At 38.5% G+C, this 21469-nt stretch overlaps 1 protein-coding gene across 1 annotated transcript in view; it reads right to left on the minus strand.

Moving 5' to 3' along the window:
• The window catches only part of LOC126427035 (secernin-2), a 106873-nt gene that overhangs the window by 42136 nt on the left and 43268 nt on the right, over positions 1 to 21469 (minus strand). Inside the window, exon 4 of the mRNA XM_050089211.1 lies at positions 9777 to 9976. Within this exon, the coding sequence (XP_049945168.1) occupies positions 9777 to 9976 (200 nt within the window). The remainder of the gene's footprint in view (positions 1 to 9776; positions 9977 to 21469) is intronic.

The raw sequence follows: 21469 nt of genomic DNA on the forward strand, positions 1-21469 counted from the left end.
TTTTTTCAGGCACACACTAGAAAAGGAATCCAATTGCATAGATGCTGGGAACAAAAAATGAACTTTCGTATAGTAGAGGAGACCATTTGTTGACTGTGAAATGGACAGACACTAGGAATATCTTTCTGTTGATGACAACTGAAAATGACTGCATCTGATGTCAATGTTCCAACAAAATCACAAATGATACAGCAGATGAAACCTGCCTGTATTTTTGAGTGTAATAAAAACAACTGGTGTGGACTGCAGCAATGAGTTACTTTCCTTTTGAGAGCAAGGAAAGTGGTGAAAAGAAAGTGTTCCCCTTCCCCTCCCCAGGAAGTACATATCCTTTGGTGCGCAATAAATACGAACTATGCTGCACATCAAGAAATTCCATAAAAGGAAATTCCATGGTAACCAGTTCACAAACAAAGCAAGCCACACCATTGAAAGTAACCTATGTATCAGTTCTTCAGGGAAGAAAAGCCCACATGGCACACCACTGGTTATCCAAATTTTTGTGTTAACAATGACGCTGTTTGTAGTGGATTTTTTGTTGTTGACGATCTTATCTTCTCTGATAAAGGAAGTGGCAAAATGTAAACTGTGTGATGGTGTACGCTGCCTGGTAATAAATGAACAACAAAGTAGCAGGAAGGGTTTAGTGTCAAAATTAGTTGTTCTGTGTAGATCCTGCAAATAAATCTACCTCAAAAATGACGTCAAACATTGTGCATAATTCATATGATGTGAATTTGATGTTAGTGTATGCAATGCGTGCAATACGAAAAGGAAAAAAGGCTGCTCAAACGTTTTGTGGTTTGATGGACCTTCCTCCTCCTCCCAGCAGGTTCAGCAAGTACATAAAAATACTTTTAGACGTCTTGACGGTTGTATCTAAAGCATCTATGAAACGTACAGCCGAAGAAACAGTAAATATTAGTGGAACAAGGGACATCGCTGTTGCACTTGATCGGACATGGCAACATTGAGGACATCATTTCTTGAGTGGTGTAAGTGCTACTTCTCTGGAAAATGGAAAAGTTGTTGATGCTGAGTGCTTATCTAAGCACTGCCACACATGCCTTGGTAACACTGAAGGACATATTGAACATCAGTGTTCTAAGAATTATGATGTTTACGGTGGAGGTATGGAGTGTGATGGAGCTCTACAAATACTTCAGAGGTCAGTGCCCATTTATAACATTAGATATACGAAGTACCTAGGCAATGGGGACTCTAAAGCTTTCAATAAAATTAATGAGTTCAATGTTTATGGTTATACATCTACATCTACATTTATACTCCGCAAGCCACCCAACAGTGTGTGGCGGAGGGCACTACACGTGCCACTGTCATTACCTCCCTTTTCTGTTCCAGTCGCGTATGGTTCGCGGGAAGAATGACTGTCTGAAAGCCTCCGTGTGCACTCGAATCTCTCTAATTTTACATTCCTGATCTCCTCGTGAGGTATAAGTAGGGAGAAGCAATATATTCGATACCTCATCCAGAAACGCACCCTCTCGAAACGTGGCGAGCAAGCTACACCGCGATGCAGAGCGCTTCTCTTGCAGAGTCTACCACTTGAGTTTGCTAAACATCTCCGTAACGCTATCACGCTTACCAAATCACTGCCACACATGCCTTGGTAACACTGAAGACAAATTGAACGAAACCCGCCGCTCTTCTTTGGATCTTCTCTATCTCCTCTGTCACCCCGACCTATGATCATTCCACTACAAATCGTTCTGTACGCATACTCACAGATATTTTACAGAAGTAACTGCTACCACTGTTTGTTCCACTATCATATAATCGTACAATAAAGGATCCTTCTTTCTATGTATTTGCAATACGTTACTTTTGTCTATGTTAAGGGTCAGTTATCAGGAGAAAGAAAACTGGCATTCTACGGATTGGAGCGTGGAATGTCAGATCCCTTAATCGGGCTGGTAGGTTAGAAAATTTAAAAAGGGAAATGGATAGGTTAAAGTCAGATATAGTAGGAATTAGTGAAGTTCGGTGGCAGGAGGAACAAGACTTTTGGTCAGGTGATTACAGGGTTATAAATACAAAATCAAATAGAGGTAATGCAGGAGTAGGTTTAATAATGAATAAAAAAATAGGAGTGCGGGTTAGCAACTACAAACAGCATAGTGAACGCATTATTGTGGCCAAGATAGACACAAAGCCCATGCCTACTACAGTAGTACAAGTTTATATGCCAACTAGCTCTGCAGATGAAGAAATTGATGAAATGTATGACGAGATAAAAGAAATTATTCAGGTAGTGAAGGGAGACGAAAATTTAATAGTCATGGGTGACTGGAATTCGTCAGTAGGAAAAGGGAGAGAAGGAAACATAGCAGGTGAATATGGATTGGGGGGAAGAAATTAAAGAGGAAGCCGCCTGGTAGAATTTTGCACAGAGCATAACTTAATCATAGCTAACACTTGGTTCAAGAATCGTAAAAGAAGGTTGTATACCTGGAAGAATCCTGGAGATACTAAAAGGTATCAGATAGATTATATAATGGTAAGACAGAGATTTAGGAACCAGGTTTTAAATTGTAAGACATTTCCAGGGGCAGATATGGATTCTGACCACAATCTCGTGGTTATGAACTGCAGATTGAAATTGAAGAAACTGCAAAAAGGTGGGAATTTACGGAGATGGGACCTGGATAAACTGAAAGAACGAGAGTTTGTAGAGAGTTTCAGGGAGAGCATAAGGGAACAATTGACAGGAATGGGGGAAAGAAATACAGTAGAAGAAGAATGGGTAGCTCTGAGGGATGAAGTAGTGAAAGCAGCAGACGATCAAGTAGGTAAAAAGACGAGGGCTAATAGAAATCCTTGGGTAACAGAAGAAATATTGAATTTAATTGATGAAAGGAGAAAATATAAAAAATGCAGTAAGTGAAGCAGGCAAAAAGGAATACAAACGTCTCAAAAATGAGATCGACAGGAAGTGCAAAATGGCTAAGCAGGGATGGCTAGAGGGCAAATGTAAGGATGTAGAGGCTTGTCTCAGTAGGGGTAAGATAGATACTGCCTACAGGAAAATTAAAGAGACCTTTGGAGAGAAGAGAACGACTTGTATGAATATCAAGAACTCAGATGGCAACCCAGTTCTAAGCAAAGAAGGGAAGGCAGAAAGGTGGAAGGAGTATACAGAGGGTTTATACAAGGGCGATGTACTTGAGGACAATATTATGGAAATGGAAGAGGATGTAGATAAGATGAATTGGGCGATATGATACTGCGTGAAGAGTTTGACAGAGCACTGAAAGACCTGAGTCGAAACAAGGCCCCCGGAGTAGACAATATTCCATTGGAACTACTGACGGCCTTGGGAGAGCCAGTCCTGACAAAACTCTACCATCTGGTGAGCAAGATGTATGAGACAGGTGAAATACCCTCAGACTCCAAGAAGAATATAATAATTCCAATCCCAAAGAAAGCAGGTGTTGACAGATGTGAAAATTACCGAACTATCAGTTTAATAAGTCACAGCTGCAAAATACTAACGCGAATTCTTTACAGACGAATGGAAAAACTGGTAGAAGCGGACCTCGGGGAAGATAAGTTTGGATTCCGTAGAAATGTTGGAACACGTGAGGCAATACTAACCTTACGTAGAAGAAAGATTAAGAAAAGGCAAACCTACGTTTCTAGCATTTGTAGACTTAGAGAAAGCTTTTGACAATGTTGACTGGAATACTCTCTTTCACATTCTAAAGATGGCAGGGGTAAAATACAGGGAGCGAAAGGCTATTTACAATTTGTATAGAAACCAAATGGCAGTTATAAGAGTCGAGGGGCATGAAAGGGAAGCAGTGGTTGGGAAGGGAGTGAGACAGGGTTGTAGCCTCTCCCCAATGTTATTCAATCTGTATATTGAGCAAGCAGTAAAGGAAACAAAAGAAAAATTCGGAGTAGGTATTAAAATTCATGGAGAAGAAGTAAAAACTTTGAGGTTCGCCGATGACATTGTAATTCTGTCAGAGACAGCAAAGGACTTGGAAGAGCAGTTGAACGGAATGGACAGTGTCTTGAAAGGAGGATATAAGATGAACATCAACAAAAGCAAAACGAGGATAAAGGAATGTAGTCAAATTAAATCGGGTGATGCTGAGGGAATTAGATTAGGAAATGAGACACTTAAAGTAGTAAAGGAGTTTTGCTATTTAGGGAGTAAAATAACGGATGATGGTCGTAGTAGAGAGGATATAAAATGTAGACTGGCAATGGCAAGGAAATTGTTTCTGAAGAAGAGAAATTTGTTAACATCGAGTATAGATTTAAATGTCAGGAAGTCGTTTCTGAAAGTATTTGTATGGAGTGTAGCCATGTATGGAAGTGAAACATGGACGATAACTAGTATGGACAAGAAGAGAATAGAAGCTTTTGAAATGTGGTGCTACAGAAGAATGCTGAAGATAAGGTGGGTAGATCACGTAAATAATGAGGAGGTATTGAATAGGATTGGGGAGAAGAGAAGTTTGTGGCACAACTTGACTAGAAGAAGGGATCGGTTGGTAGGACATGTATTGAGGCATCAAGGAATCACAAATTTAGCATTGGAGGGCGGCGTGGAGGGTAAAAATCGTAGAGGGAGACCAAGAGATGAATACACTAAGCAGATTCAGAAGGATGTAGGTTGCAGTAGGTACTGGGAGATGAAGAAGCTTGCACAGGATAGAGTAGCATGGAGAGCTGCATCAAACCAGTCTCAGGACTGAAGACCACAACAACAACAACAACAACAACAACAAGGGTCAGTTGCCACTCCCTGCACCAAGTGCCTATCCTTTGCCAATCTTCATGCATTTCGCTACAATTTTCTAATACTGCAACTTCTCTGTATACTACAGCATTGTCCGCAAAAAGCCACATGGAACTTCCGACACTATCTACTAGGTCATTTATATATATATTGTGAAAAGCAATGGTCCCACAACACTCCCCTATGGCACGCCAGAGGTTACTTTAATGTCTGTAGATGTCTCTCAATTGAGAACAACATACTGTGTTCTGTTTGCTAAAAACTCTTCAATCCAGCCACACAGCTGCTCTGATATTCTGTAGGCTCTTACTTTGTTTATCAGGCGACAGTGCGGAACTGTATCTAACGCTTTTCGGAACTCAAGGAAAACAGCATCTACCTGGGAGCCTGTATCTTAATACCTTGGTAACAAAAGTGGAGTGTTGTGGACATGTGCAAAAGGGGATGGGTGCCAGATTGAGGAAGCTACAAAGAGAAAGGAAAGTTGCTATCAGATGGAAAATCTCTGTCTGGCCACGGCAGATTGACAACCTGAAATAGGCCACCTTCAGAGTTACTATGGACTGGCTATTAGAAGAACTGTAACTCTGAATGAAGTTACAGCAATGAGAAAAGCTGTATGGGCCACCTACTTTTGTAAGTTGTCCACAGATGACCACACTGTTCACAGACTTTACCCTAAAGGAGCAGATTCTTGGTGTGGTTACCAAAAATTAAAATAAAGTGGTCAAAGATACCATCATGAGCAGTCTCTTCCTGAGCCTGTTATGAATGAAATAAAACAAACTTTTAGAGACCTGAGTGACCTTGTTTTGCATAGTAAAAGTCTTAATGGGGGAACTCAGAATACAAATGAAAGTTTCAGCCATTGCATATGGGAAAGATTACCCAAGAATGTTTTTGTAGGACTAAATACATTAAAAGCTGGTGTAGTAGATACAGTGATATATTTCAATGATGGAGTGATAGGAAGGTTGGAAGTCCTGAGAAATTTAGTCATAAAATGTGGCTCTAATATGGAAGATCAATTGCTTGTGTGTGACAGACAAAGGGTGCATGAAACAGAGATTCACTCTTCAAGTTACCAAAGAAGCAAAAAGTGCTAAAAGGAATGCCAAGAGGAAGCTTGATGATGAAGAAAAGAATTTTCAGGAATATGCTGAGGAACAGTTTAATTGGTCTCATATCTTCACAGTTTCCCACAAGTTGTATCTTTCAGAATTCAGGTGAAAATATTTCCTAAAGTTTATAGAGCATTGCTCTAATTTTTTTCTGTAACTTGCAGTAGTCCATACTTACGTAGTAGACCAAAGCTTTACTGCAGATTCAACTAAATTATAGAAACAGTAACATTTTTGTTAGGAAAAATTTTAAAAAATTAAAATGTAAGATGTGATACTTTTTTCCTTGTAATATACATAACAGGTGGAATTAAATAGGTCTAGTACATCTGCCATCATGTCATGCATATCTGGTAAAAATTCAGTCTCCTTCAAATGTATAACACTGGCTTAAATGGTACTTCAATTTTAGGAAGCATTTTGAAAAAAAAAAAAGCATCAATTTCTTTTTAATTTTTTTAATAACCCTAAGCAGGTTCAAAAATATTCAAAATACTTCTAATTTGTTTAGAAAGTGTGCTGCATTACCTGATATCAACAATGAATCTGTAAAACATATACATTATAAACAGTGCCTCAAAGAAATAGGTATTGATTTTTACTTAATACTGAGCTGTAAAAGTACCCTGTATCCTTAAGACAACTTATGTCAGAAAGAAATTGTTCCCTGTATCACGCTTTCTAGTGATGAACACCAAGAAATTTTGTAGTTTACACAGTTAGCAAACCTAATGAAATGGTGTAGCTTCTATACAAGTTGAACCCGAACTCCGAAAAACTTTCCGAGGTTGTTTGGGGATAATTTCCAAGGATTTCAGTGTAAGGGACCTGTCTAGTGACTCGTTACAGAATAATTATGTAATTACAATTTATTTGGTACGTTACTCCAATTGCCTTTGTTCCTTTGAAACTACACTCAGAACAGTGAGAAGGCACGTAATATTAAAAATCAAAACCAAGAGACAGTAATGCAATGAACCTCGGATGCAACAGTACTCCCATTTTGGTTGCCGTCACTGTGGGAACAGCTCAACAAAGGATGATGCTCTTCTGTCACCTTCTATGAATCAACATGGTAAGAATACTGTCTGACTACCCGTAAGTAAATCTGTCTGTACCGCTGTGTATCACTATTAATGAACAGCTAACACTGCTGGAAAAATGAATCTGACAGGTGGAGGCCACAATGTCCGGATCATTGATTTGCTTTAAACTTCATACACTTTTAGAAGTCCATTAGGACAACATAGCGTATACATAGTAAGGCATACTACACAGGTAATTTTGAGAAAACTACACGAGAAGTTATGTGTGTCATTGATGTACCAGTGGTTTGCAACCCTGAGCACAGGCTGACAGTGGTCATCATTTGATCAACATTGAAGCTCTGTAATCAACAGAACACTGAGTCGAGTTGTCCTCTCTCCTTTCTTCTTCTTGTCTTTCCTTCCAATCCTAGTGATATTATTTTGTATATATTAAATTTGAAATGTAATCTGATGGTAGGGCATGCATATATGTATTTCCAAGCACTTTTATTAACTTTCCAATGTTTTTCACTGTTTACTAATTTTTAGTATTACAACAAGTATTGTGCAACTTTACCTCTATAGTCAAGTTAGAAACTTTATCAAGAATCTTGAAACTTGTTCGTATTTGATTGACAATGAATCAGGAATTGTTTCTCGTAAAGGGCCTATTAAAATATATTCAGTCTTACACTACCAATTTTTGGCACTGAAATTTACAAAAACATTGCATTATGGATAGTCTGCATAGAAATTGTTGGAGGAAATATAAATTTTTCAAAATGTCAACAAGCTTTGTTTTTCCACAGAAACTGTAAGGATTCCTTGTGCATGTGACAACACTGCATTCATTCAACGTAGTCTGTGTTCTTTTAATTTGTTTTCCGTGTATGTACGAATAATATCATCCTACAACTTGTAATGTCGAAAGCACATCCAACGGTTAATCGTACATTACCCTCATATTCTGGCATATTTTAACTCACTGTGTTATCGAATAAAGTTATTTACACCTTTATTTATCAATGTTTGACTTGGGCCTTCCGAGCCTGTCACTTATCCTCAAAGCCTGAGTCTGCAGATTGAAGTACACAGATGCAAAGCAGATCTCAGTACCTCACTCGACTGCACGTATAAGGAATTTCAAAAATCACAAAAGGCATAAATTTTCAGCAGAATTGTGTGTTTGGTTGTTTACTTGTCAATAATTATAAATATGATGATTGTTGTGATGATAAAAGTTACAAAACAACCAAATAATACTGAAAATTCTATACAAGTTCATGCAAATATCCATGTCTTTTCATCATATTACCTTTCAAATGTAATACGCATGAAATAATATTACTACTGTTGAAAAAAAATATGAATTTAATAAAATATAAGCGGGACTCTATCCAGCAAACCACCGATTATCAAGCTCAAATGTTAACCACATGACCAAGGTAGCATTGGCGGTTACTGTCCCTGATAATACATACAGATAAAACAAATATTGCACTAGACTAATCTGGGACCACTCTGTCGAATGGGCATATTAAATTCCACTTTAAATATCATTTTACTTGTAACTGTAAACAAACCCTCACTTGGGCTGGCTCTGTCTATGTAAAGAAAAAATGAAATTGCAAATGTAGCTGAAACAGCAGAGAAAATGGGCCTGATGACACACGCTGTATAAGTGAGTGTCTCGAATTTACGTTATGAGATACCGGTTGAGGCTGGGTGGGCATTTTGAATGTACTGTCAGTTCCAGTGCACTGCTTGTGCTGTGCGAGAGTGACTGGGCTCACTTCCCCTACACCTATCCTCAACCCGCACAACCCCACAAAGTAGGCAGTGATCGCGTGCTTACACTCCCACTTCCCCTCCGAAAGTGCTAAATCACACTGTGCATACGTTACCTCGTTTACGGCACTGTTAGCCTCGGGAAGCAGTTACGCGGTAGCTGTTGCCGAATTTTTGGTGCACTCTCGCTCTGCATTAATGTGGGTGTTTCTCATTATTTCCCTTCCTTATTCTGGAGTGAGCAAAAAGGCCAATTCTCGTTCACTGAGCCATTCGAATGTGTCTCCCACGACACTAGAAAGGACCGGCAGTCACTACGACTGTTGTCAGTCCTGCTCTCCCAGAAACACAGAACACACGCGTAGGCTACCTCTGTAAAGTCAATGGATGTGGAGAGGATACTTAGGAAGACATTAGATGAAAGGAAAGGGAAAAAGACCAACAGAGAGGTGGTCAAAAGAAGTGAAGGGCTGTGTGTAAATGAAAGGAGAAGACTCGATCGAGGAGGAGACGGAGTGACGGAGGGAAGACGGAAGACGACAGAGAGGCTCGTGCTCTGAGCAGACCCACACGACAGCTGGAAACTGTACACAATAGGAGGACTACAGGTACAAAAATAAATGAGCATAAGAAATAAAATGGTACGCAGTTATGTTACTACATAACTTCTCCGGCATATAAATCCCAATATTCTCATCAGACCTGTAGCCAACTACCGTGCCGTACCTTCAATTTGTGTCGAGAGGTGGCAGTGAGAAACCTCCGGCCCAGTTTTCTGCAGCTTACAAAAGGGCTGCCATTCACACTATACATCAATCGGGCAAACAGAGTTGTCACCCGAAGGTGCCAGACACGTGTGCTGTGAAATATTCTGGCAAGGCGACTGTACGATCCATCCGGAGACCCGACAAGAATATTATGCGGAAAGCGATTACACTTTTACGAGGCACCCGAAACCACGTGCGACCGGTGCCGTAATACTCTCGAAAATATCTCCGAACGACCTCCGACTGTCGCCCGAGTTCGGGTGCAACCTGTACGGAACGGAGAGTGTGGGACGCGACGTACACGTGAACCTCTTGGCAGCCCAGTGGCGGCCGGCGGTCTCGAGCACCCAGGCCTGTGTGGGGTCGGCCAGCAGGAAGGAGTTGTGGTAGGTGAAGCCGGGGTCCGAGTCCGAGCAGGGCCCGCCCTGCCCGTGCCGCTCCAGCAGCCGCGTCACCACCTCCACCGCCTCCTCCGCCGTCGTCGCACGCTCCAGGGCCAGCCTGCGACACAGTGACGTATTTATTCTACACGAGTGCTCGAACCCGACAGTAGTGTTGCGTCTGCAGACTTCGTATGACGACAAACACTGAATCCTTCCTTCCTTGCTGGTGTCCTTTATCCACTCAATGACAGATCAGAACATATACAGAATATCTGCAATTTCACAAAGAACCAACTGTACCTGTCTACAGGCTGTTATTTCAAAGTGGATGACACTCTCAAAGGCATTTTAAAGCCACTGTCAGCTCCGCCCAGGGAGGAATCCACATATCCCTTAAAAAGTGGCAGAATGGGATACGTCACAATGAAATTACTGATACTGGGACTAATGACTTATGTGATCGTATGGTCACAGATTTCTTTATGTATCCTATAAGTAGTTACTAACTGATTCACTTCTATTTCCACTTGAATATGAACTTCATATCTACTTTAGTGTAGTTTCTGGGATTGGCTAATAATATTTTCACCACAAAAAGCTTGTACTTATAAGAATCTACAACAAACACAGTCACTGAAAACATTACCAATGAATATCTTTCAGTAATTACAATGTAATTAATAAATATTGTGAAGACATTACTTAAATATACTAGCTCTATCATTTTTGTGTTAAAAATGTAACTTAAGCAAAATTATGCCAGATTTTTCTTTCAATATCACACGATGTATCAAACTTTTGATAAAAGTTCTCAGTTGCAACTTTTTTTATGCAATCACCTCAATAACGATGTGTAAAAACTGTTAATTTTATTACTTTAATAAGAGAGGTGTGCCAGAAACCATCCAGAGACTGTTGTATTTGTGAAGCGTTTGGACAGTCTTCTGTGGATTCATTGTGAGTTAGCTACTGCAATATGCATAGCGGCAGACAAAAATGTTCTTTGTTTTTTCCAACATAACAGGTTTGGACACACATTCCAACAACTGATTAATGTACTCAGTATGGGGTGTGACCACCTCTGGTAGCAACACAGGGCTGACAACGGGAAGTGCTGTGAATGATGTCGTCAGTCTCATGTTGAGGCAATAATGCACATTCTTTCTGCAGAGCTGCTCGCAATGGGATGGTTGGTGGATGCTGATGTGATGAAACCTGTCTCTTTAATCTCTGCAGTGCATCCCAGATGTGCTCTATGGGATACAAATTGGAAGACTGAGCAGGCCAAGTTGTGCATGCAATATCTTCCGTTTCCAAGAAAATTTCAACCACCCGTGCTCTATGAGGTCGAGCATTATTGTCCATCCATATAAAGTCTGGGTCCAAAGCACCTCACAACAACCACACACAAAGTACCAAGATCTCATCACAATACCAGACAGCCGTTAAACCTTACCGATTCACCTGAACAATTTCATGAAGAGCTGTTCGAGTGGTCAGCATAATCCCCGCGCACACCATTAGGGACCCGCCTCGATATCGGTCTCCTTCCACAGCCAAATAATTGTCTTGTCTTTGTGATGTCACATGTGGTCAGTCCTGTCCCGGTCTTTGGCATACAGTTCCCATCTCTACAAACTGTCGCCACATCCCAGAAACAACAGAGCAATTCACATTAAGCCATCGGGCCACATCAGTTTGCGAATGTCTTGCTTCCATTCTTCCTATGGCTCTCCACTGCTCTGTGCCATACTGCACTGTCTTTGACAGTGTATACAGTGACTGGATGTGGAAGTACCCGACAAATACTACCCTGTTTGATGGGCGCCCTGATGTCATCGGTAGCGTGACTGTCCGTTGACCAGGATGCCACGTTCCGTGCAGAGCATGATCGTAATGACATCTGTTGACAGTTGTTATGTTTGTATCGTGACAGACACAGGATGGGGAAATAGTGGTTTGTTGCCTTAATTTTGGACACCAGTGTAGCTTTTCCCTTAACCCACGCAAGTGCCTTACTTGACATGTTGTGAATATCCATATCTGCTTTGTAAATTCATCTGAGATATTTGGTACCACAATTTCTTGCTTGAAAATAGCAATTTCCCATTTTGAGTAAATTATTAGCAAAAGCATATTATGTTGTCCAGAAATAAGTGTCTCATATCTCTAGTTTTAAGTTCCAGTTTTATCATATTTGGTCAGAGGTATGATCTTTCCAAAGCTGCCTTGACCTCATCTACTCTTATCCAGCTCGTGACTAATGGTAAGAATTGATGCAAGTCTCCAGAGAAAAAACTTGTGCAGCCACCAATATAGTTATTGTAGTAGCGCAAATCTCACACTGTTCTATGCGATAATTCAATGCCTATTTTAAGGGACATCCAAAACTCATCCTAAACATTTTAAGTCAAATCTTGCATCAATTTAGCCAGTATTACTTTGCTCTGATACATTACAGATTCTGCAGAAGCTGTCACTGTAAAAGTTCAGCGAGACATTTAAATGTAGGATAAGCAGCTTGGCTGCCTTTTAAAAGTGTGGCTGCAATGCCAGAAAATGACACAGTGAGTGTAATTTTTCCACCAGATGAGACTTTTGCAGGTGTTAGATTAATTACAAATGTCCTGCAATTCCTCCAGACCGGGTCAATTGTCGACCGACAACATTACAAAATCAGATTTCCCCCTTTTTATCCATTTATTATTGACACCAACATGACTCTACAATAAAGTAAACTATCCAATTTCAGTATTATTTTGTGTATATAATTCAAAACATATGAAACACAAAATCCAAATTTGCATCACTTGCAGCATTAGTGTAGTTTCTTTTTCTTTGCTCTACTGCCAATTGACGCAAAGCTGTAATGAACAGAACGACAAATGGTATAGAAAAAAATGTTACATTTTCATTGCACCATGTGGTGAAGCAAGTGGGGTTTTCTAATTGCTACCAATATCTAAATTAGAAACAAATACAGAGGATGCGGGACTTCTCGTACTCCGCATGGCAGCCCACACTAGATACAGGCCGGTGGCAAATGTAGCAAATGCACGACACTGCATCGTAGAAAAAGGTTGTTAGCTGATGTGTGCAGGGTGGATTGCCAAACTAATGGGAAACTATTACTATTATTATTATTATTATTATTATTATTATTATTATTTCCTTCACTTTCTCAGACTTTAAGTCCGGTTAAAAATGGAGTGACACGGACCTTGATCAAGCGTCACTTCCTTTTAACTGTACGGTATGTGTTATATTGCATTTAGGAACTTTCGGGTAATTGAACATGTATCAATAATTACGGATTTCTGTAGCTGTATATATATGTTTGGATGTAGCTGTATTGCATTGATGTACTGGTGGATATTGTGTGGTATGACTCCTGTAGTTGATAGTATAATTGGTATGATGTCAACTTTATCCTGATGCCACATGTCTTTGACTTCCTCAGCCAGTTGGATGTATTTTTCAATTTTTTCTCCTGTTTTCTTTTGTATATTTGTTGTATTGGGTATAGATATTTCGATTAGTTGTGTTAATTTCTTCTTTTTATTGGTGAGTATGATGTCAGGTTTGTTATGTGGCGTTGTTTTATCTGTTATAATGGATCTGTTCCAGTATAATTTGTATTCATCATTCTCCAGTACATTTTGTGGTGTATACTTGTATGTAGGAACGTGTTGTTTTAAAAGTTTATGTTGTAAGGCAAGCTGTTGATGTATTATTTTTGCAACATTGTCATGTCTTCTGGGGTATTCTGTATTTGCTAGTATTGTACATCCACTTGTGATGTGATCTACTGTTTCTATTTGTTGTTTACAAAGTCTGCATTTATCCGTTGTGGTATTGGGATCTTTAATAATATGCTTGCTGTAATACCTGGTGTTTATTGTTTGATCCTGTATTGCAATCATGAATCCTTCTGTCTCACTGTATATATTGCCTTTTCTTAGCCATGTGTTGGATGCGTCTTGATCGATGTGTGGCTGTGTTAGATGATACGGGTGCTTGCCATGTAGTGTTTTCTTTTTCCAATTTACTTTCTTCATGTCTGTTGATGTTATGTGATCTAAAGGGTTGTAGAAGTGGTTATGAAATTGCAGTGGTGTAGCCGATGTATTTATATGAGTGATTGCCCTGTGTATTTTGCTAGTTTCTGCTCGTTCTAGAAAGAATTTTCTTAAATTGTCTACCTGTCCATAATGTAGGTTTTTTATGTCGATAAATCCCCTTCCTCCTTCCTTTCTGCTTAATGTGAATCTTTCTGTTGCTGAATGTATGTGATGTATTCTATATTTGTGGCATTGTGATCGTGTAAGTGTATTGAGTGCTTCTAGGTCTGTGTTACTCCATTTCACTACTCCAAATGAGTAGGTCAATATTGGTATGGCATAGGTATTTATAGCTTTTGTCTTGTTTCTTGCTGTCAATTCTGTTTTCAGTATTTTTGTTAGTCTTTGTCTATATTTTTCTTATAGTTCTTCTTTGATGTTTGTATTATCTATTCCTATTTTTTGCCTGTATCCTAGATATTTATAGGCATCCGTTTTTTCCATCGCTTCTATGCAGTCGCTGTGGTTATCCAATATGTAATCTTCTTGTTTAGTATGTTTTCCCTTGACTATGCTATTTTTCTTACATTTGTCTGTTCCAAAAGCCATACTTATATCATTGCTGAATCCTCCTGTTATCTTTAGTAATTGGTTGAGTTGTTGATTTGTTGCTGCCAGTAGTTTTAGATCATCCATGTATAGCAAATGTGTGATTTTGTGTGGGTATGTTCCAGTAATATTGTATCCATAATTTGTATTATTTAGCATGTTGGATAGTGGGTTCAGAGCAAGGCAGAACCAGAAAGGACTTAATGAGTCTCCTTGGTATATTCCACGCTTAATCTGTATTGGCTGTGATGTGATATTATTTGAATTTGTTTGGATATTAAGTGTGGTTTTCCAATTTTTCATTACTATGTTTAGGAACTGTATTAATTTAGGATCTACTTTGTATATTTCCAATATTTGTAGTAACCATGAGTGAGGTACACTATCAAAAGCTTTTTGGTAATCAATGTATGCGTAGTGTAGCGACCTTTGTTTAGTTTTAGCTTGATATGTCACCTCTGCATCTATTATCAGTTGCTCTTTACATCCTTGTGCTCCTTTGCAACAGCCTTTTTGTTCTTCATTTATAATTTTGTTCTGTGTTGTATGTGTCATTAATTTCTGTTTAATGACTGAAGTTAATATTTTGTATATTGTTGGTAGCCATGTTATGGGGCGATATTTAGCTGGGTTCGCTGTGTCTGCTTGATCGTTAGGTTTCAGATATGTTATTCCATGTGTAAGTGTATCAGGGAATGTGTATGGGTCTGCAATGTAACTGTTAAATAATTTAGTTATTATTATTATTATTATTATTATTATTTCTTTACTTTCTCAGACGTTAAGTCTGGTTAAAAATGGGACATGACGCGGACCTTGATCAAGCGTCACTTCCTTTTAACTGTACGGTATATGTTATATTGCATTTAGGAACTTTCGGGTAATTGAACATGTATCAATAATTACGGATTTCTGTAATTGTATATATAAGTTTGGATGTAGCTGTATTGTATTGATGTAATGGTGGATATTGTGTGGTATGACTCCTGTAGTTGATAGTATGATTGGTATGATGTCAACTTTATTCTGATGCCACATGTCCTTGACTTCCTCAGCCAGTTGGATGTATTTTTCAATTTTTTCTCCTGTTTTCTTTTGTATATTTGTTGTATTGGGTATGGATATTTCGATTAGTTGTGTTAATTTCTTCTTTTTATTGGTGAGTATGATATCAGGTTTGTTATGTGGTGTTGTTGTATCTGTTATAATGGTTCTGTTCCAGTATAATTTGTATTCATCATTCTCCAGTACATTTTGTGGTGTATACTTGTATGTAGGAACGTGTTGTTTTAAAAGTTTATGTTGTAAGGCAAGCTGTTGATGTATTATTTTTGCGACATTGTCATGTCTTCTGGGGTATTCTGTATTTGCTAGTATTGTACATCCGCTTGTGATGTGATCTACTGTTTCTATTTGTTGTTTACAAAGTCTGCATTTATCCGTTGTGGTATTGGGATCTTTAATAATATGCTTGCTGTAATACCTGGTGTTTATTGTTTGATCCTGTATTGCAATCATGAATCCTTCTGTCTCACTGTATATATTGCCTTTTCTTAGCCATGTGTTGGAAGCGTCTTGATCGATGTGTGGCTGTGTTAGATGATACGGGTGCTTGCCATGTAGTGTTTTCTTTTTCCAATTTACTTTCTTCATGTCTGTTGATGTTATGTGATCTAAAGGGTTGTAGAAGTGGTTATGAAATTGCAGTGGTGTAGCCGATGTATTTATATGAGTGATTGCCCTGTGTATTTTGCTAGTTTCTGCTCGTTCTAGAAAGAATTTTCTTAAATTGTCTACCTGTCCATAATGTAGGTTTTTTATGTCGATAAATCCCCTTCCTCCTTCCTTTCTGCTTAATGTGAATCTTTCTGTTGCTGAATGTATGTGATGTATTCTATATTTGTGGCATTGTGATCGTGTAAGTGTATTGAGTGCTTCTAGGTCTGTGTTACTCCATTTCACTACTCCAAATGAGTAGGTCAATATTGGTATGGCATAGGTATTTATAGCTTTTGTCTTGTTTCTTGCTGTCAATTCTGTTTTCAGTATTTTTGTTAGTCTTTGTCTATATTTTTCTTTTAGTTCTTCTTTAATATTTGTACTATCTATTCCTATTTTTTGCCTGTATCCTAGATATTTATAGGCATCCGTTTTTTCCATCGCTTCTATGCAGTCGCTGTGGTTATCCAATATGTAATCCTCTTGTTTAGTATGTTTTCCCTTGACTATGCTATTTTTCTTACATTTGTCTGTTCCAAAAGCCATACTTATATCATTGCTGAATCCTTCCATTATCTTTAGTAATTGGTTGAGTTGTTGATTTGTTGCTGCCAGTAGTTTTAGATCATCCATGTATAGCAAATGTGTGATTTTGTGTGGGTATGTTCCAGTAATATTGTATCCACAATTTGTATTATTTAGCATGTTGGATAGTGGGTTCAGAGCAAGGCAGAACCAGAAAGGACTTAATGAGTCTCCTTGGTATATTCCACGCTTAATCTGTATTGGCTGTGATGTGATATTATTTGAATTTGTTTGGATATTAAGTGTGGTTTTCCAATTTTTCATTACTATGTTTAGGAACTGTATCAATTTAGGATCTACTTTGTATATTTCCAATATTTGTAGTAACCATGAGTGGGGTACACTATCAAAAGCTTTTTGGTAATCAATGTATGCGTAGTGTAGCGACCTTTGTTTAGTTTTAGCTTGATATGTCACCTCTGCATCTATTGTCAGTTGCTCTTTACATCCTCGTGCTCCTTTGCAACAGCCTTTTTGTTCTTCATTTATAATTTTGTTCTGTGTTGTATGTGTCATTAATTTCTGTTTAATGACTGAAGTTAATATTTTGTATATTGTTGGTAGGCATGTTATGGGGCGATATTTAGCTGGGTTCGCTGTGTCTGCTTGATCGTTAGGTTTCAGATATGTTATTCCGTGTGTAAGTGTATCAGGGAATGTGTATGGGTCTGCAATGTAACTGTTAAATAATTTAGTTAGATGTGAATGTGTTGAGGTGAACTTCTTTAACCAGAAATTTGCTATTTTATCATTTCCAGGGGCTTTCCAATTGTGAGTAGAATTAATTGCTTGGGTGACTTCATGTTGCAAAATTATCACTTCAGGCATTTGTGGTATCATCTTGTATGTGTCTGTTTCTGCTTGTATCCACCGTGCATGCCTGTTATGTTGTACCGGGTTTGGCCATATGTTGCTCCAGAAGTGTTCCATGTCTGTTATGTTTGGTGGATTGTTTATTTTAATGTGTGTGTTATCGATTGTCTGGTAAAATTTCTTTTGGTTTGTGTTGAATGTTTGGTTTTGTTTCCTTCTATTTTCACTTTTTTTGTATCTTCTGAGTCGTTTGGCTAATGCTTGTAATTTCTGCTTCTTTTCGTCTAACTGCTCTGTCGCTTCTTGTTGTGAGATTTTACCTAACTTTTTTCGTTTTTTTTCCGAGATTTCATTTCTTATAAATTGTGTTAGCTGTCCGATGTCTTTTCTCAGTTTTTCTATTTTGATCTGTAGCCTGTGTTGCCATGCTGGTTTTGTGGGTTTCTTCTGTGTGTTGGTTGGTTCTGATCTCTGCCTAGTGTGTATATTTAGTGTAGTGAGTGCTCCTATATAAACCAGTAGTTGTAACTCTTCCATAGTTGTGTTTTCATTTATTTTGTTGTGTATGATTGTGTTGATAGTTTTTATTGTTGTTTCGACTTGTGGGTTATTTGGTGGTCTACGCAAGAATGGTCTAATGTCTGTATTTGTGTCTTTGTATTCTATATATGTTAGCTGAAATTTTTCTTGTATATCTAACATCTGTGTCACTTCGTGTTCTATTTGTGCTTGTTCTGGTGGCTGTCTTAAGATTTCGTTTTCCTCTGATTGTTTAATTGGTGCATGTTGTTCTTTGTTTGTTTGCTCTGGGATGTTTGAGTCCATTACTGTATTTTCTTCTTCTTCTGATTGCACATTATTTTGTTCCAGTATTTGTTGTACTTGTTGTTTGATGTTTTCTAATTCTGACTGGGGTATCCTGTTATTTTTTATTATTACACGGATCTGATCAGCTAATCGTTGTTCTGTTAAAAATTTTAATTCTGGGTATCTGGTAATAAATGTTGTGTATACTTGTGATCTGTATCCCGTTGTGTTGGTTCCTAGGTTTGTTGCTTGGTAATAACAGAACATGAAGTGTCGATTAACTTCATCTGACCATCTCATCCTCTGTCTTTGTTTTCCTTCTAGGGTGGTTGCAGGAAGCATATCCTGCAAAACACCTCTATTTGGATTTAAATCATTTTCCAGTTGGCTAGCAGTGTCGTTACCATTGTGGGCGGGCATAGGGTTCAAGCGTCGTCCCCGACCATGACGGCGCTTGTCCGAGGCTTCTTTAGTTCTGTCCTGAACCAACTAATCACACTAAAAGGGGGGTTAGCCCTATTAGTGGTTTGTTCTTTTCGTCGCCTTTTACGACTGGCAGAACATACCGGAGGCCGATTCTTTTCCCGGGCCTCCACGGGGTTTATTATAATTATTATTATTATTATTACTACTACTATTATTATTATTATTAGTTGCTAAACACACATAGTGGAAGACACTAAGTAAAGACGGTTCATTTTCCGTTCTTCTTCTTCTTCTTCTTCTTCTTCTTCTTTTTATTTGCCCACCAGTTTTTCATTGTTTGCAAGAATTTAACTCTTCTTTCTTCATTCCATTTTGTTCCAGTTCTTCGGGCTTTTGTCTCTAGTTTAACCTCCCATTTTTCTACTTTTATACTAAAATTGTTCCTCATATCTGTTTCTTCTTTGGTGATTTTGTCTAATTCCAAGTCTTTTTTAACATTTTGGATCCATTAGCGAGGGAATCTACGTATTTTACTATTCTTTTTGTTAGTCTGTGTTCGGGAAGCCTCATTATGTGGCCACAGAATTTGAGGCGTCTTTTCCTCACATCTGTCTCTATGTTAAAATATTCTTCAATTTTGGAAGTTTTCTGTAGTCTACATCCATTCTCAGTCCATCTTGGTCCCAAAATTATCTAAATTATTTTTCTTTCTTTAGATTTTCTATAACAGCTTTCCTGTTTAGTGCCAAGGTTTCGTTGGCATATAAGATTGATGGTTTAATTACCATTTTGTAATGTCTGATTTTGGCATTTAAAGATAAGAATTTTTTATTATAGAGGTTTTGCATTAATCCTAAACCTTTATGAGCTTTTTGTATTGTTTCTTGTTGTGCATATTTTTCAGAGATAATTTCTCCTAGATATTTAAAGTGCAACACTTAATTTCTCCATATTTGGTTTGTAATTTGAAAATTTCTAAATTTGTTGTTGTAAACACTGTCTTTTCAAATGATATCTGCAGGCCGGCTTTCTCTGCACGTTCTTTTAGAGTTTTTATCTGTTTTACAGCCATCTCTCAAAAATCTGCCATTATTGTGAGATTGTCCGCAAAGGCTAAGTAGGGAATTCACAGGATTTTGTCTTTGTTCCTAATGAAACTGGTTTCCAGCAATTTTCTTCAAGTTTCTTTTCCCATTCTTCCACGACTATCTACAACTACATTTAACAAAAAAGGCGATAACCCTTTGCACTGTCCAAGCCCAGTTTTTTATCTCGAATGGTTTTGAGTTTTCCTTTAAATTTCACTTTTGATGTTGTATTTGTTAATTTCTGCTGAATGATTTTCTGTATTTTCTGATCCAATCCTTTTTCTTAGTTTATTAGCAATTAAATTTATTTTAGTTTTCCTCTTTTTCCATTCTGAATCAACATAACTGAGTTTCACTGTAAGATCACAGCTGGACACGAGCTAGTGACCGCCGGACGTCACTCGATATTGTTGCCTAGCTACACTCAGTCCACTTAAATAACTCTCTCACAGTTAGTACTGCCGACAAGGTAACACTTCGCCAGATGGTCTCTCACTGGCTATGCTTTGGAAAGTGTTCTTCAGCAGTTCCTCAGAGGGCCGCTACGGGAATGCGGGGCGGACTAGTGAGGACGTGCTGGCCACCGGGACACTCTCCCACTAGCCGGACTGCGACCCGGTCATAGGTATCTCGCTGCTTCTCCTCAGTCAGGCATCGTGCCCCGTCAGTCTTGGGGTCAGTAGCCTCCAACTAGCCTGTATACCATAGACTAGATTTACTGGAATAAATCCCCAGTCACCTTTTTACATTTCTGCTCTTATTTAATTGAAATTCTTCCACTCATCTGCATGTCAACATCCCACTTTGCTTAAAATCCTGTACATATGTTTCCCATTTCAGCTCATTCCACTGGAAATGGCAGCTATAAACTTAAGATTTGCACAGTAAATGTTATGAAGGATAGAAACATTATACTGAAAGCCATTTGCAGACATCTTCATTACTTTCAAAATGCAAAGGACAACACAAATTTTGGCAGAAGAATTTAAAAACATTTCTCACCAATTACCCTCTAGATTAACCAATAACTTAGAAATTTAGGGAACATACTCAACAAGTAGAGTCTGCAGCTCGTGGTCTTGCGGTAGCGTTCTCACTTCCCGCACACGGGGGCCCGGGTTCGATTCCCAGCGGGGTCAGGGATGTTCCCTGCCCCGAGATGACTCGGTGTTGTGTCATCATCATCATCATCATCATCATCATCATCAACAAGTAGATTAATAAAGTTTCTGCCAGTTTCCAGCTTTGTAGCTACAATAGTCTGAGGGATAGAGCAGTTTGAACAGGCTGGTTTGCAGGCAAAATACCATAGCCAGTTCCATTAAAAAATCTTGTACCTATTTTTGCAACTGTAAAGGCTTAAACTTATTTCAGCTTCGCTTGAGAATCACCTTTCACCAGGAAAATCTTTTACGATTGACTGTAATCACTGTGGGAAAAGCTATGGGAGATTTTAAATTATGGTAACAACCTTTTTGGCCTCTAGCTGAGAGATATCTGCCA

Source organism: Schistocerca serialis, chromosome 11 (assembly GCF_023864345.2).
Source record: "Schistocerca serialis cubense isolate TAMUIC-IGC-003099 chromosome 11, iqSchSeri2.2, whole genome shotgun sequence".
NCBI classification, from domain to species: domain Eukaryota; kingdom Metazoa; phylum Arthropoda; class Insecta; order Orthoptera; family Acrididae; genus Schistocerca; species Schistocerca serialis.